At 47.0% G+C, this 16,616-nt stretch overlaps 1 protein-coding gene across 1 annotated transcript in view; it reads left to right on the plus strand.

Moving 5' to 3' along the window:
• Window positions 1-16,616, plus strand: part of EDC3 (enhancer of mRNA decapping 3) — an 89,864-nt gene that overhangs the window by 64,057 nt on the left and 9,191 nt on the right. The window contains exons 5-6 of the mRNA XM_008157064.3: window positions 12,134-12,287; window positions 16,137-16,354. Of these exons, the coding sequence (XP_008155286.2) occupies window positions 12,134-12,287; window positions 16,137-16,354 (372 nt within the window). The remainder of the gene's footprint in view (window positions 1-12,133; window positions 12,288-16,136; window positions 16,355-16,616) is intronic.

A 16,616-nucleotide genomic window follows, 5' to 3' on the forward strand; every position in this document is an offset into this window, starting at 1 on the left:
GCTGGTCGGGGCCTACGGGCCGGGGGCAGCTCTTGCGTTGCGCGTCTGCCCCCTGGTGGTCAGTGCGCATCATAGCGACCAGTTGTTCTGCCGTTCAGTCGATTTGCATATTCGGGTTTTATTATATAGGATGTTACGATTAATAACTAAAGGCATAGGGGCCAACTATCTGGATTCACATAATCCAATCTATGTGAATTTCACTTTGGCTTCCCTGTTACTGCCTGAACATCTTAGCAGAAATTCAACTCTTCTTCACTAATTATTTGCTGTGGTAAAAACAGTTGGAGATGGCTGTTTGAAACCACTGGTTAAAATTAGGGTTTCAGTGAATTACATTTGTTTACTGCACTGTCTTCATCTCCTGCTAGCCCTGGTCATTGAGAGTTGACTAGTCATAATTGTCATATAACAAAACAGTACCTTGGTAATTATGTATGTCACTGTAGTTAGTATATGATAATCTAGTCTATTACCCCAGTGTTTTTTAAGTTCCTTTCTCTCTTTTTAGCAGTAGAGTCTTCAAACATGTAAAAGCAGCTGTGGGAGAGGTGGTCTACCTCACCCTGGTCCCTTCCTCCCAAATCACATTCTTAACTGGGCTTCTTGGAATACAGTTTGAAAACCATTGTTATTGAATGATCTTAAGCTAAAGGGGGAATCATAATCATTTTAATAGGTAGAGAAGGAACTGAGTAATTGGTTTGAAGTTTTGAATGCTAGTAGTGCTTTTAGAGAGAATTATGGAGCCAGCTTAACCTTTTGCACTCGGATGTCGAGTGTGACTCGACACGGTTAGCATCGGTAGCAGCTCGAGAAAAAAGCAAGCGAGTGCAAAGGGTTAATTACATGGAGAAGAATCAGATCTGGCATGGCTTTTTTTTTTTAATATGTTTTTATTGATTTCAGAGAGAGGAAGGAATAGCGGGAGAGAGAAACATCAATGATGAAAATCATCAGTCGGCTGCCTCCTGCACAGCCCCTACTGGGGATCGAGCCCATACCTCAGACATGTGCTCTGACCAGAAATTGAAATGTGCATGGTGGGCGCTCAACCACTGAGCAACACCAGCCAGGCTGGCATGGCTTTTTGTAGACAGCTATAGAGCTCTGTTTATTTGGTTTTGCTGAGTGTAGCAGTTTGTACTTACTTCTCATGTGGAAGAAAAAAAAGGAGACTGTCAAGCTAAGAAAGACTCCTAAATTGTGTCCATCTTTCACTAGCAGACTCCGGCAGGGGTGCCTCTACACTACTTAAGGTAGTTTCCTTAAGTGGCATTGCGTGTATCTTGCTGAACTCCTTTGATTTGTACCACCTATGTAAAGGCAAACAGTGTAGCTCAGAATCAGGCTTAATTTAACTGGCCAGGTTTTAAGTTTTTCGAAGGCAGCTATCATCCAGCAGTTCAGGTGTACCTCAGATCCTGCCATCCATCTACCTCTGACTGCTCCCCTTGTACTGCCTCTACTGGTAGCTCTCTGGACTGAGGTGGTTGGCCATTCAGTAGGTGGTTTCCCTGGAATTCCTGAGCTCCGGGAGATGACAGCCTGCCTTGGGGTAAAGTCACAGGGAGAGTGACAGTGAGAATCAGTCCAGTGTCACCAGTGCGAGGAGTGGGAAAGGAAGCCCTTTTGCCCGTCAGGTCTATGTCGGAAAAGGAGTCAGCAAACAGTTATCTTGCTGAGCGGTTTCTACAGGTGATTTTTAAAAATATATTTTATTGATTTTTTTAGAGAGAGGAAGGGAGAGGGATAGAGAGCTAGAAACATCGATGAGAGAGAAACATCGATCAGCTGCCTCCTGCACACCCCCTACTGGGGATGTGCCCGCAACCAAGGTACATGCCCTTGACCGGAATCGAACCTGGGACCCTTCAGTCCGCAGGCCGACGCTCTATCCACTGAGCCAAACCATTTAGGGCTCTACAGGTGATTTTTATCTCAGCTTCAGATCCAAGGCATAAATAAGCCTCAAAGCAGGTTTTACTGAATGTTATTCAGATAGTGCTGGGGACACTTTCCCAATTGGATCCACTATCTAAATGTTAGGATCAGAATAAGGCGAACTGTCTGGAATATGTGGGGAAACAACCTAGGTTCCTACAATGTTAGTGGTAGGTTACTTGCTTACCTAGTATAATTCTTTCATTTTACAGATGAGGACATTGAAGCCCAGAGTAGTAAAGGCTCTTAAAAACTTGATCCCTATTTACTTTCCTCTTCTGAATGCAGTTAAGTAACAAGAAAGGAGAATATAGTATGAGAAGGGCAGTTTAATGGCAAAATAGACTATCGTCTTTTCTCTTTCGTATGCCCTCAGAAATTGGCCCACTTAGCTCAGCCGTTACATGAAAAGTGGCTTGGATAACTCCTCAATCTAGCCTGGTGGCATTCATGTTCAAGAACCTCAGATACCTTGTTTTCTACTAATCCCCAGACCCAGAGGCAACAGAACAAGTAACTACCCATTTGGGGATGGCTGGGGTTTTAGGTTCTGAGAGCTCGCTGCTGGTATTCCATATACTGCTGCCTCTGGTGTAACAGTTTCTAAGCCATTACTAATTGCTTATCCTTCTTCTCTTGGCAATACTCTTCTCCAGCTGTGGGGCTGGAGGTGAACAATGGTATAACAGTTCTGTTGATTGGGAAAACACATTCAGGAAGCAACTAGATTTAGCTCTTTGTTTAAAACAAGTCTTCTCTCTGGAAAGCCCTTTGAGTCTTTTGACAGTACTGCTGTCTCCAGCAGTCACAGATTATCAGATAGTCCTCCAGCTTGGCCCTACCCTGCTAAATAATATCAGAGGCCACATCGTGTGTGTTAGGTTTGGCTATAAAATGCTAGACGCATGTGAGCACTCTTTGTTCAATAGTGAGAGATCCCCAAAGAACACTGGTCAGGAGAGTGGTAAAGCCTCAGAGAACCTTTGCTCAACATTCATAATATTCTAAACAAAATATTTAAGACACTTTGGATCAGTCAAAATGCTATGCTTATTGTAAGTCATTCAAAGACAGTCCTTGTGTTCAAGTTATTAAAATGTACTGGGAAATGGCAGTATACTACATATGGCTGGAGTCCAATAAGAGGGCACTGCATGTTGAGAAGCAGGAGAGGTCTGGAAGACTGGCCTGATCAGGGCAGGATTTCATCAGACAAACATGAAGAGGATATTCATGAGTAGGCTGGGCAGGTGCTAGTGAGGAAAGAGCCCCTGCGAGATCAGCCATTGGCTGGTTTGGCCAGGTCAGAAAGTTTATGTTGTGCAGGAATTAAAAATTGCTTTGGACAGAAGCACAGAGAGCCCTGTGTGCCAGTGCTGTCCTTGTCCTATGGCCACGGGGAACATCGGAACGGTTCTGAAAATTACATAATCCAAAATTTCCTTTTGGAAGACTATTTAGACTGGTCTCATGATAGAATTCAGGGTAGAATGAGAAAAGAGACCAGAATAGGCTCAAATCATTTCGGCTCATGACATAACTAACGTACTAGGGATTTGGACTTCTGAATGGAAAAGAAGACAGATGTGAGAGAAGTGACAAAAGGGAATTTGATAGGATTTCATTATTGAAAACAAGTGGGAAAAGATAGGGTGATCAAGAAGATTGAAAGGCATTAAAGCTGTGAGGCAGGAAAAACAGTGAGAGTCTAATTGCAGTCAGATTGCATGGATTTATAGTGGGTTAAGTCCACTGTCCTCCTGTAGTGCTTTGTGGCTGAGCCCAGAGAAAGCAGATACTGTAGTTACTACACTGAGGAATAGGGATGAAGGAGTTACTATTAAAGGTTGCAACAAGGAGGCTTCTGTAGAGTCAGAGAATTGAGTTCCATAGCTGGAAGGGGGCTGCTGAGCCTGTTCCCTTATCTGTAAATTGGGATAATACTTGTAAAATGAGATCATGTAGAAAAGCAGCTAGTACATTGCCCTGTTTATAATTGTTATTTATCAATATGCGACTTCAAATGTGAATTTCAAAGGCTATCTCAGTAGGGTAATTTCAAAGTGTCAACTTTCATTATTTTTATTTTTTTTAATATATTTTATTGATTTTTTACAGAGAGGAAGGGAGAGGGATAGAGAGCTAGAAACATCGACGAGAGAGAAACATCGATCAGCTGCCTCCTGCACACCCCCCACTGGGTACGTGCCCTTGACCGGAATCGAACCTGGGACCCTTCAGTCCGCAGGCCGACGCTCTATCCACTGAGCCAAACCGGTTTCAGCCAAAGCGTCAACTTTTAAATTGAGCATAGTGGTTTGGGTCGATTGCTGGGTTCTCTGTTCTGTTCCACTGATCTATATGCCTGTTCTTATGCCAGTGATTACATTGGCTTTGTAGTATAACTTGATATCTGGTATTGTGATTCCTCCAACTTTGTTCTTCTTTCTCAGGATTGCTGTAGCTTTTCGGGGTCTTTTTGGTTCCATGTAAATTTTTGGAGTATTAGTTCAAACCTGTAAAATATGCTGTTGGTATTTAATAGGGATTGCATTGAATCTGTAGGTTGCTTTGGGTTAGTGTGGTCATTTTAATTATATTAATTCTACCAATCCATGAATATGGTATATGCCACTTGTTTATATCTCTTCTGTCTCTTTTTACAACATTCTGTAGTTTTCTGAGTACAAGACTTTTACCTCCTTGGTTAAGTTTATTCCTAAGTATCTTAATTTTTTTGTTGTTACAATGGTAAATGGGATTGTTTTTGTGTTTCTTTCTGAGAGTTCATTATTGGTATATAAAAATGCCAGTGATTTCTGGGTGTTAATTTTGTATCCTGCTATTCATTTATTAACTCTAGTAGTTTTTTGGTGACATCTTTAGCATTGATGTGTCTTCTATAAATAATGAGATTTTCACTTCCTCCTTTCCAATTTGGATGCCTTTTATTTCTTCTTCTTGTCTAATTGCAATGGCCAGGACTTCCAGAACTATGTTGAATAAGAGTGGTGAAATCAGACATACATATCTTGTTCCTGTTCTTAGGGGAAATGCTTGTAGTTTTTGCCTATTCAGTATGATGTTCGCTGTAGGTTCGTTATATATGGCCCTTATTATGTTGGGGTATGCTCCCTCTATTCCAACTTTGCTGAGAGTGGGTGTCAAAATGGGTGTTGGATTTTGTCCAATGCTTTTTCTGCATCTGTTGATATGATCATGTGAGTTTTGCCTTTCAGTTTGTTTACGTGATGTATCATGTTTATTGATTTGTGAATATTGTACCAGCCTTGCATTCCTGGAATAAATACCACTTGGTCATGTGTATGATCTTTTTAATATGCTAGAGGCCCAGTGTGCAAAATCGTGTAAGACCCAGACCTGGCGCGCCACGGGCCCCATCATTGCACCTCCTGGTGACCGGTCTTTGGTTATTACGGCATTACGACCACTGGGTTTTTATTATATAGATTGCTGGATCTGATTTGCTAATATTTTGTTGAGGATTTTAGCATCTATATTCATCAGGGATATTGGCCTGTAATTCTCTTTCTTTACAGTGTCTTTATCTGGTTTTGGAATTAGGATAATGCTGACCTCATAAAAAGAGCTTAGATAGAAGTGTTCCTTCTTGGAATTTTTTTGAATAGTTTGAGGAGTATAGGTGTTAGTTTTCTTTGAATGTTTGGTAAAACTGCCCTGTGAAACCATCTGTACCAGGGATTTTGTTTGCTGGGAGTTTTTTGTTATTGTTGTTTGTTGTTTAATTATGCATGTGATTTTTAAAATATATTTTACTAGTAGCCCGTTTGCACAAAGATTCGTGCAATAGACCTTCATTCACCTGGCTGCCTGCACCAGTTTTCTGCCGGCACCAGGGACCGAGGCCTTGGCTGTGGCCACTGCCTTCTGCCTTCTTTCAGCGTCGGGGCTTGGCCCCGGGCGGTGGCCTTGGGCTCGGCCGCACCCAGCGTCGCTGCTAGGGATCGCAGGAGCAGACCCCCTGGTCGTTGCCTGCGATCCGTGCAGGCTCCCCGCTGGTGCCCAAGGCACCACACCCCAACGTCCCTGCAACGGTTTTCTGGTGGGCGTGGCTTGGTTGGTGGGCGTGGCTTGGGCGTAGCGGAGGTGCGGTCAATTTGCATATTTGTCTATTATAAGGTAAGATTGATTTCAGAGAGGGAGAGGGAGAGACAGATAGAAACACCAATGATGAGAGAGAATCATTGATCGGCTGCCTCCTGTATGCCCCCCACTGGGGATCGAGCCCCACAACCCAGGCATGTGCTTGGAATCGAGCCCAGGACCCTTCAGTCCACAGGCTCATGCTCTATCCACTGAGCCAAACCAGCTGGTGCTGCTGGGAGGTTTTTTTATTACTGCTTCTATTTCCTCAGTTGTTAGTGGCCTATTCAAGTTTTCTGATTCTTCCTGATTCAGTTTTGGAAGATTGTATTTTTTTAGGAATTTGTCCATATCATCCACATCCTCCAGCTGGTTGGCATATTAGTATTTTCTTACAATCCTTTGTATTTCTGTGGTGTCAGTTGGTTACTTTGCCGCTTTTATTTCTGATTTTATTTTTATTTATTTATTTTTTAATTTCTTTATTGCTTAAGGTGTCACATATTTGTCCTCATCCCCCCATTCCCATTCCACACCCCTCCCCACGGATGCCCCCACCCCCCTGTTGTCCTTAACCATTGGTTAGGCTCATATGCATGCACACAAGTCCTTTGGTTGATCTCTCCCCCCTCCCACCCTCCCCTACCCTCCCTCTGAGGCCCGACAGTCCGATCAATGCCTCCTTGTTTCTGGTTCTGTTCTTGTTCATCAGTCTATGTTGTTCATCATTTCCCCTAGATGAGCGAGATCATGTGTCACTAGAGATATACTTGTAAGAACTAAATGTGAGACGAGCAATAATAGTTATGCTGACAGGCAAATGAATCAGTCTGTAGTGAGTTTCTTTCTGGACCAACAGTTCTTTTGAGACCCAATTTCAATGTCCACCAGTTCCTTATGTGTACATGTCGACACTGACTTTTCAGCTTTGGATGGTGGACAAATGGTGGTAATGCAGATCCAACTCCCTCTGGTTTGGTCTCGCCCAGACCCAGGGACACGGCTTCACCCGGACCCAGGGGCATGTGGCCTCACCCGGACCCAGGGGTGCGTGGCCTCACCTGGATCCAGGGGCGCGTGGCCTCACCCAGACCCGGGACCCAGCCTCACCCGGATCCAGGGGCGCACGGCCTCACCCAGACCCGGGATCCAGCTTCACCCGGACCCAGGGGCGCGCGGCCTTGCCCGGACCTGGGGGCGCGCGGCCTCACCCGGACCCAGGAGCACGTGGCCTCTCCCAGACCCAGGGGCGCGGCCTCACCCGGACGTGGCCTCTCCCGGACCCAGGGGCGCGGCCTCACCCAGACCTGGGACCTGGCCTCACCCGGACCTGGGACCCAGCCTCACCCGGACCCAGGGGCGCGTGGCCTCACCCGGACCCAGGGGCGCACGGCCTCACCTGGGTCCGGGACCCAGCCTCATCTGGACCCAGGGGTGCGTGGCCTCTCCCGGACCCAGGGGCGTGAGGCCTCCCCCAGACCCAGGATCGTGTGGCCTCGCCTGGGCCCAGGGGCGCGCGGCCTCACCCGGACCCGGGACCCAGCAGGGCTTCATCTTCTTGATCCCAATTCCTGTCGGTCAATTCCCTCCCAGCAATTCCTTCGGCCATTTTCTCAGAGCTCCAGGGCGGCTGCCGCAGAACTCGCTGGGCGGCGGGCTCGGTGAAGCTCCGGTGTGCCCGGTGCGCGGCGGCGGGCTGGTCCGGTGTCGCTGCGTCGGCCCTTGGGTCTGCAGCGGTGGCCGGTCGCCGGGCGTGCGCACCTGGCCGCTTCCGGGGCGCTGAGATTCTCGAAGGACTCAGAGGTCAGCAAGAGCAGGGTCTCCCACCCCATGTCTCCCAGGGGCTTGTCTGTTCATGCTTGGCAGCGAGTGGAGCCATCCCCTCAGCCGGAGACCGCCGGGGGAACTGCGCCGAGCACGTTCCAGGCCGCCATTGTGTCGCCAGAGCCGTAGTTCTTAAAGTGTGGTCTTTGGGTCACCGGCATCAGCATCATCCCGCGTACCCCTCTCTTTTATTCTAGTTGTAGAGCATCTGCTCAGCCAGCCCTCCGGTGGTTCTGGATGGTGTCTGCTCTGCTCTCCCGTCGTAGTCTCAAAATTGTTGTGGTAGGCAACGATCAGGCTTCCGCCCTATGCCTCCATCTTGGTCCTCCTTTGTACAGTTAAGTCTTGATTGTTGTTGGTGTCACTGGGAGGAATTGACCTCCAGGCCAATTGGCCGTGAGGGCCCTCTGTGTCTATAAAGGAAGAGTTGCTGTGCAGGAGACACGTTTATGGGCCAGGACTTGTTGCAGCAATGCTTTGGCGCTCACTGAGTCTGCCTCTTGAATGTGTCCCTTATGCGAGTGGTTGAAATCTGGTGTCGTCTCACACCGACCACTAGATGCCCTCGTTTCTGGGTCTCCAATGGGGTGCAGGTCAGCTACTGTCTGAGGCCCCTCAGCAGGAGTTACAGCAAAAACTGCAGTTTTCTCCTCCTGCTTGAGTGGTTTTGGAGCAGTCTGACTGGAACTGCAGTTTATTTGGTATTTCTGATTTTATTTATTTGGGTCCTCTCTCTTTCTTGATGAGTCTGGCTAAATGTTCATCAATCTTGTTTATCTTTTCAAAGAACCAGCTCTTGGTTTCATTGATCTTTTGTTTGTTTGTTTTGTTTTTAGGCTCTATGTCATTTATTTCTGCTCTGGTCTTTATTTTTTCCATCCTTATACTTACTCAGAGATTTTCTTGTTGTCTTTCTAATTCTTTAAGTTGTAGGGTTAAATAATTTATTAATAATTTTCCTGGTTTTTTGCCAAAACCGGTTTGGCTCAGTGGATAGAGCGTCAGCCTGCGGACTGGAAGGTCCCAGGTTCGATTCCGGTCAAGGGCATGTACCTTGATTGTGGGCACATCCCTGGTCGGGGTGTGCAGGAGGCAGCTGGTCGATGTTTCTCTCTCATCGACATTTCTAGCTCTCTATCCCTCTCCCTTCCTTCCTGTAAAAATCAATAAAATATATTTAAAAAAATAAAAAACTAATTTTCCTGGGTTTTGAGATAGGCCTGTAGTTCTATGAACTTCCCTCTCAGGACTGCTTTCACTGTGACCCCTAGATTTGGGCTTGGTGTATGTTCATTTTCATTTGTTTACAGGAAGCTTGATCTCATTGATAGTCCATTCATCATTTAATAACATGCTATTTAACCTCCACATGTTTGAATGTTTTTGAGTGTTTTTACTGTAGTTGATTTCTAATTTCAGTCCATTGTGATTCAAGGAGGTACTTGATATGATTTCAGTCTTCTTGAACTTGTAAAGACTTAGCTTGTGTCCTAACATGTGGTCTGTCTTTGAGAATGACCCATGTGCACTTGAGAAGAATGTATATTCTGCATCTTTGGGGTGAAATGTTCTGTAAATGTTAGTTAAATCCATCTGACCCAGTGTGTCATTTATAGAGTCATTGTTTCCTTGTTGATTTTCTTTTTTCTGAAAGATCTATGCAGTGAAGTCTTTGACTTTGCTGTTTCTTTCCTGTCCTGGTTTTCTGGGCCCTGAAATGGCATATGTGTGTTGATACTGATGCATATAATACTACTAGTGGCCCGGTACATCAATTTGTGCACATTGGAAGGAAATTAATTAGAAGAACTATTTTAATATTGCTATTCGCCCTTTCTCTATAATAGAAGTGTCAACCAAATTCACGATCGACAATGACAGATCAAGATACCCATGTGCGATTGGCGCTAGCGAGGGCTTTATATGTATTGTGCATGCACAAGTCAATTTGGCCTTTTATATATATAGAAAAAACTTGCTTAATTAAACCCACTTTCTGATGTAGCTAAACTTTTTCCAGCACAGTGAAGCACCCCAACTTCCCTTTCAGGTAACTGTCAGCAACACAGCAGTAAATATCAACACGAAGCAGATTATTATTGTAGATCATGCAGGGAGAACAAAGAGTAAAACATTTAACTGCAGCAGTGTTTGACTATATTCTGCGCAGTGAGAAAACCTGAAGTCATTTTCAAGTCCACCATTTCTTACTTCTTTACAGTCAGGTCAAGTTTCTAAGCTTTCTAAATCTCCATTTTCCAGCTAATGAAAAGAAAATAGGATTCCACCAAGTCTCTTATCTACCTACTCCAGGACTTCTGTGATGATCAAATGAGATGAGGTGCATGAAAACGCTTCAGACATTTGGTTAAAGTGTGAAGTGTTTGCACCTGACTATAAAGCAAGCCGTGTTCCTGGACTGAAGAAACTGCAAGGAGGCCAGTCGCTAGGGAGAGGAAGCCGGGCGTTGCTATGTGATGTCATTACCTGGCGCCCACAGCCACCATTTCTGGACTGGGCTGGGCTGGGCTGTGGGCCGCATTTTGCGCCATGGGGTCTCAGCAGCGTTGGCTGCAATTTGGTGGGCTGTCGCTCCCCGGGGTGGTTGCTTTGTGGGTGCCAGGTCTGTAGTGCCCTTTATTGTTAAATTAGGGGCCTGCGGGGATCGGGCTGAAACCGGCTCTCCAACATACCCCAAGGGATCCCAGATTGCACACAGGCCAGGCCCAGGGACCCCAGCGGTGCACAATCAGGGCCCGGGAGGGACTGTGGGAGGGCTCCAGGGCATGTCCGGCCCATCTAGCCCAGTCCTGATCGGCTGGACCCCAGCAGCAAGCTAACCTACCCATCAGAGAGTCTGCCCCCTGGTGGTCAGTGCACATCATAGCGACTGGTTGAACTGTTGGAGGGACAATTTGCATATTAGGCTTTTATATATATAGATGGCCTGGCCTGGGGAGAGGAAGTTGAGCGTTGCTACATGACATCATTACCCAGCGCTCACAGCCACCATTTCCAGGCTGGGCTGTGCTGTGGGCCACATTTTGCACCATGGGTCTCGGCAGCATTGGCTGCAATTTGGTGGGCTGTTGCTCCAGGGTGGTGGCGGGGCCTGTGTCCCACTTGGGGGAAGCCGAGTGTTGCTTTGTCGACGCCAGATCCATGCTGCCGTTTTTCTTTAAATGGCAAGTGCACATCACGGCAGCTTCTGCATTGAGCGTCTGCCCCCTGGTGGTCAGTGCGCGTCATAGTGGCCAGTTGGACGGTGGGAGGGACACTTAGCATATTAGCCTTTTAGATAGATAGATAGATAGATAGATAGATAGATAGATAGATAGATAAATTGATTGATTGATTAGAGGCCCGATGCACGAAGTTCATGCAAGGGGCTCGGCCCTCACAGCAGCGGCCCTTGCCTCGGCCCTCGCAGCCCTGGCGTCGTCTGGCTGTTCAGTCTAATTAGCATGATAGACTTCAAGAGTACCAGCTGCTGCAGACTTTGGCCTTTTAAAACCAAGTACTTGCAGTGACTGTGAGTCTCTAACTTTTATAGAGTTCTCTTTAGTTATGGTGAATAAAATGTTCAAGGTTCTTCTGAGTAGTTTAAGGCAAGCCATAGGTTACTTTCCATATACTCTTTCCCTGTGGTATGATTATTGGGTCACATTACCTCAAATAGGCAGAAAATGACAAATTCTTTGAGAAAACAAGTTGCTAGTTGAAATTTTTTACCAAGAGGAAGGGTAAGTAGAGGAGAGGAGGAGGAAGAAGTGGGGAGCAGATGGGATGAACCAGTCATCCTGCCTTGAAATGGAATAGTGGGACCACAGGGTCAGGAGGGTTAGGTCATGTGTGTTCCACTTCTGGGGAAGGATAAGGGGTTTGCTAGTAAGAAAAACCTCACTGCCAGGACAGCTTTTCTCCCACTTGGGACAAGCATGTTCTCGTTGCTATTACGTGCTGTTTGCCAGCCTTTTCTTGGTAGTACCTAATATCTTGGTAGATTTGGTCTTTGTGGCCAAGCTTCACAAACCCTGTTCTGTGGAAACCTGAACAAGCTGTTTCTGTTTCCCATCCACTGCCTGAGGCTGTGGGGCTGCATAGCTTGTCTCAGTCCCCGGTGCGGCAGATGGCTCGGGGAGACCTGGCTTTCACAGAATTCTGGATCCAGTACACGCATTTGTGAACCTGATTTCCTGTAATCGCTGCCCCTCTCTCCACACCTCCTTTTGTACTGCAGACTCTGGCTTGGTTGTCCCAAGTGTGTCCTATGAGCTACATAAAAAGCTGTTGTCTGTGGCTGAAAAGCATGGGTTGACTCTGGAGCGGAGACTGGAGATGACGGGCGTGTGTGCCAGTCAGATGGCACTGACCCTACTCGGAGGACCCAACAGGTAAATGCCTCCAGATTGGCGGGGGATGCGTGAGGGTTGATGCTGCTCTGCTGGGGCCCACCACAGAGCCTCACACAAGAGGCTCATTAGACAGTTCCTGCTTGGCTAATGGGAATGCCTTCATGAAGTAACTTTTTGGATGCTGGAGGTTTTTGTTTGCTTCTCTAATCCATCTCTTGTGAGCCCTCATTTTTCTCCCAGCAAGCCACCCTTTGACTCTTTCTTTCCTGATAAGAGCTGGCTTTGAGACTGCTGCTGACCACCAGAGGCCTGCCTTCTAAGAACCTTCAGGGATCCAGCCTTTGGCACTTGTCATTCAAAGGGGCTGGGGTACAAATCGATCCTGAGTTCCATACCTGAGAACTTCCAAAACCACCCTCAGAGTTGGGTGGGAGAGCTGGAGTTTGGTATCTTCGCACCTACCATTTCGGTTTATATGTCAGGAGCAGTGCTTAATTTTATTTGTGGACATTTACTGATACAATGTGCCAGCCTTGTGCTAGGACTAGGGATACAGAAGAAGACACTGCTTCCGCCCTCTAGTAGCCTAATGGGGCCTCCAAAAAGCACGATGCTGTGGTAGAGGAAAAAGAAGATTCTCCAGCAAGCCACATTTTTTCCTACTCCAGGAAGAAGCCAGTCAACCTTCCTAGAGCAGGGGCACCCAAGCTGAGTCCTGCAGAGGAAGGGCCATAACAGGGACAGCAGGAATGGAGAAAAGTAGTCTGGATCTATGGAGTAGCATGTGCCAAGAGCAGAGAGAACTGAGAGACCGTGGAAAGTGAGGGGCTGTAAGTCATTAAGTATGGCTGGAAAATAGGGCTTGGTGCAACTGAGCAGTAGGGAGCTGCTGAAGGGATTTCAGTTGGGTTGTGACATGATTAGTCTTGGGTCTTACAAAGATGACTTTGGCTGAGTAGATTAAGTGGAGGCAGGACTGGAGACATTGAGACCAGTTAGCAAACTGTAACGGAAAACTGAGTCAGGGGCTAAATGGTGGTGGCCTCAACCAGGGAAGCAGAGATCAGAGAAGGGGAAATGGGTGAAGAGATTTGTTTTGTTTTTAAGGATAAAATCGGGGCAGGGCCATTGAATGGGTGTTGGAGGTGATGAACCGTGGAGAGTCTGTAGTCACTGAACTTCAAGCTTTCCAACATGGACATCTTGTTGGATGGTGATAACATTCACTGTGATAGGGAATGTGAGAAGGCGAGCACGTGTGGAGGAGATGGTGGATCTGGTTTTGGATAGGTTAGGTTTGAGAGGCCTGTGAAGTAGCCAAACAAACTATTAGCCGTCTTGATCTGTGGTCTAAAAGACAGCCTGAGCAGAAGAGAGATCTGGAAGTCATCAGCTCATAAATGGTATAGAATAGATGAGGTTCTATAAAGAGAGTATAAAGAAAGGATGGGCCTAGGGTGGAATTCTGGGAAACATCAGCACTAAAGGCATAGTTGGGTGATCAGGAGCCTTCCAAAATGGCTGAAAGAAAGCTAGAGAGTTAAGAAAACTAAGAGGATAGTGCTTCAGAACCCAAGAAATAGTGTTTGAAGAATAAAGGAATGGTCAGCATTGGTGCTGCTGAGATAGCAAGCAAAATTAGAGTTGACAAGTGTCTGCTGGATTAGTCAGTAGAGAGGACAGTGGCAACCTTGTGGGAGAGAGGTGTCTAAAGGGAACCAGTCTGGACGTGAGGTTTCCCCTTCTTCTCTTCCACTCACCTTGCCCTGTAGAGTTGTAGGTGTGTTTATTCCTCCTTGCCCTTGATTTAGGCTTGTTTCTCAACCGTGCTGGATTCCTGGCCTCTCCTATGCCAGCAAAGAGGCAACGGAGACCCTGTTCCTCACCCCCACCTCTACACACACACACACACACACCCACACACACACACCCGTCCCCAAAGAAGGAAATAGTGCAAGCTGCCCTCTGATGGAGTACCAGGCCCTTGGTTGTGGTGACTGCTGCACCCCCCAAAGTTGGCCATTGGGGCAGCTCCTGGAATAAGTTCTTCCTGGGAGTATTGGAGGCCGTTAAGTGGCTTCCCAGAAACAGTAGATACTCCTCTCAAGCCAGCTTCTTGGAGCTGGCTGTCCTTGGGCCTATATGAACTCTCAGAAGCCTGTCCCCTGTCCTTTGCAGCATTTGCTGGTTTTCCTTTGAGAAAGATTACCACTTAGTAAGCAGTTTCATGTATATCAAGGACCATGTACTTTTTGTTGTTGTTAATCCTCATCCAAGGATATTTTTTCATTGATTTTTAGAGAGAGTGGAAGGGGGTGGGGGAGAGACAGAGAAACGTCAATGTGAGAGAGACACATCAATTGGTTGTCTCCTACACGTACCCAACCATGGCCAGGATGGAGCCCTACAACTGAGGTACGTGCCCTTGGCCAAAATTGAACCCGGGACTCTGCAGTCCATGGGCCGATGTTCTACCCACTGAGCCAAACTGGCTAAAGCGACCATGCACTTTTTCACTGTGCCTTCACATAACTTCACCTCAAAGGTAAGTAGTAGTCTAGAGTTCTAAGATGAGCCAGCTAAGGCTCAGAGAGCTAGAGCCAAAGGCTTGCCATGTGACCCTGCTCAGACGTGGAGCCAGGTGTCTGATATACATGGATGTTTCCAGTGCATGTGCTCTGCTCCCTACTGTTGTGTGTGTTGGTACCGTGGTTTGCTTTGAGTCCTCCGATGGGGGATGCCTCTGTGAGAGGGAGAGTCCGTTTAGGAAAAAGACGTAGGTGAGTCATATGCCAGAACTATGCAGTGTCTGTCTGAAGGGAGTACTCCTATTTCCTTAAGATGAAATATAGAAGAAATGAATGGTATCCCCCAAATTTATTTGGAGGGTGGGGATTTCCTCTTTGGTTTGACAGCACTGTCATCTTTCTCCTTTTGGGAGACCAGTAAGTAACCGGCACTGCTCCACCCCAAGCAGGGACCTAAGTCTGCTTCTGTACATTTCCCCTATCTTCCTGCCCTGGGGGCAGACTGTACTGCCTTTGGGTTGGGCACAGCTCCAGGGCTCATCCTTCTACCTTAACGTGTGGCTTCTCTGAGACCTGGGAGGAAACTCCAAGTGATGTCATCAGGAAGTGGGTGTCCAAGTCAATTGCCAGCCTAGGAGGCTGGGAAGCCCCTAGCTTGCTGCCTCCTCTATGACCAGTACTATGATAGTGCCAACAGCTATGAGCACTTTTTGTGTGTTGGGCTCTGTTCTCAGAACTGATCCACACAGCATCCTGTGAAGTTGGTCCTATTAGTATCTACAAAGTTGCCCTTATTAAAGCTTACTGGCAGCTCAGTAGAGAACGTGGACTGGTAACCAGTGGAGGACGATTTAGAACTATCCCGTCTGGTGCTTACTGTGAGTTTCTTAGAAGCTGAGCCAGAGCAATCCTGGAAAAGGTGAGCCTTGAGCTGGAGCTCACAGAAAAGGCGGGCTTTCTGGGCAGGGAACAGTCTGAGCAGAATCAAGAAAGAGCTTTACAAGTGCAGGAGAGAATGATGGGACCAGACCTAACTGCAGTGGGGCAGGCATGTTGGGGAAGGAAAGGAAAGAAGGCTGCTGAGGTTAAGCAGAGTTTGGACCTAATAGGTTCACACTGTGAGAACAGTAAATGTTCTTGGTAAGAAAACAGTGTTCTGTGGACCAAGATCTGATGAACTGCCTAGTGAGAAGATCCAGCATATGAAGTGACACTGGGATAGGGGACGCTGTAGACCTCCGCATCCTGGGACCATCAGGAACTCTGAGAGCTGTTAACAGGTGCCGAGGCACTCTCTCGGTTTGGGGTGCACGGGATTGCCAGGTCTGCAATTGAGAATGCGTCTTTACCTCTGTTCCAGGTTGAATCCCAAAAATGTTCACCAGAGGCCTACGGTGGCTTTGCTATGTGGGCCCCATGTGAAGGGGGCTCAGGGTATCAGCTGTGGAAGGCACCTAGCCAACCATGATGTCCAGGTGATCCTCTTCCTGCCCAACTTTGTCAAGATGCTCGAGTCCATCACCAATGAGCTGTCTCTCTTCAGCAAGACCCAAGGCCAACAAGTGTCTAGTCTCAAAGGTGAGCACTTGCACAAGGCTGGGCTGAGGCCGCCTCCCTCCTCAGTAGTTTGATGGTCTGATTGTACGGCCCAGTGGCAACAGGTGGAAAAACACCTTACGTATAAGGCATGCTCTGCCTGTCGTAAGGAGTCATAGTACAAATGGGAACTACTTTGGTGTTGACTTGCCTACTTCCCATCCCTTCACCCTCCTTGTCCCATACTCAGATAGAGAGCTGTTGACCCATTTATTCATTTCACAAATATTAATGGAACAGGCAC

The sequence above is a fragment of the Eptesicus fuscus genome, chromosome 5 (genome assembly GCF_027574615.1).
Source record: "Eptesicus fuscus isolate TK198812 chromosome 5, DD_ASM_mEF_20220401, whole genome shotgun sequence".
NCBI lineage: Eukaryota > Metazoa > Chordata > Mammalia > Chiroptera > Vespertilionidae > Eptesicus > Eptesicus fuscus.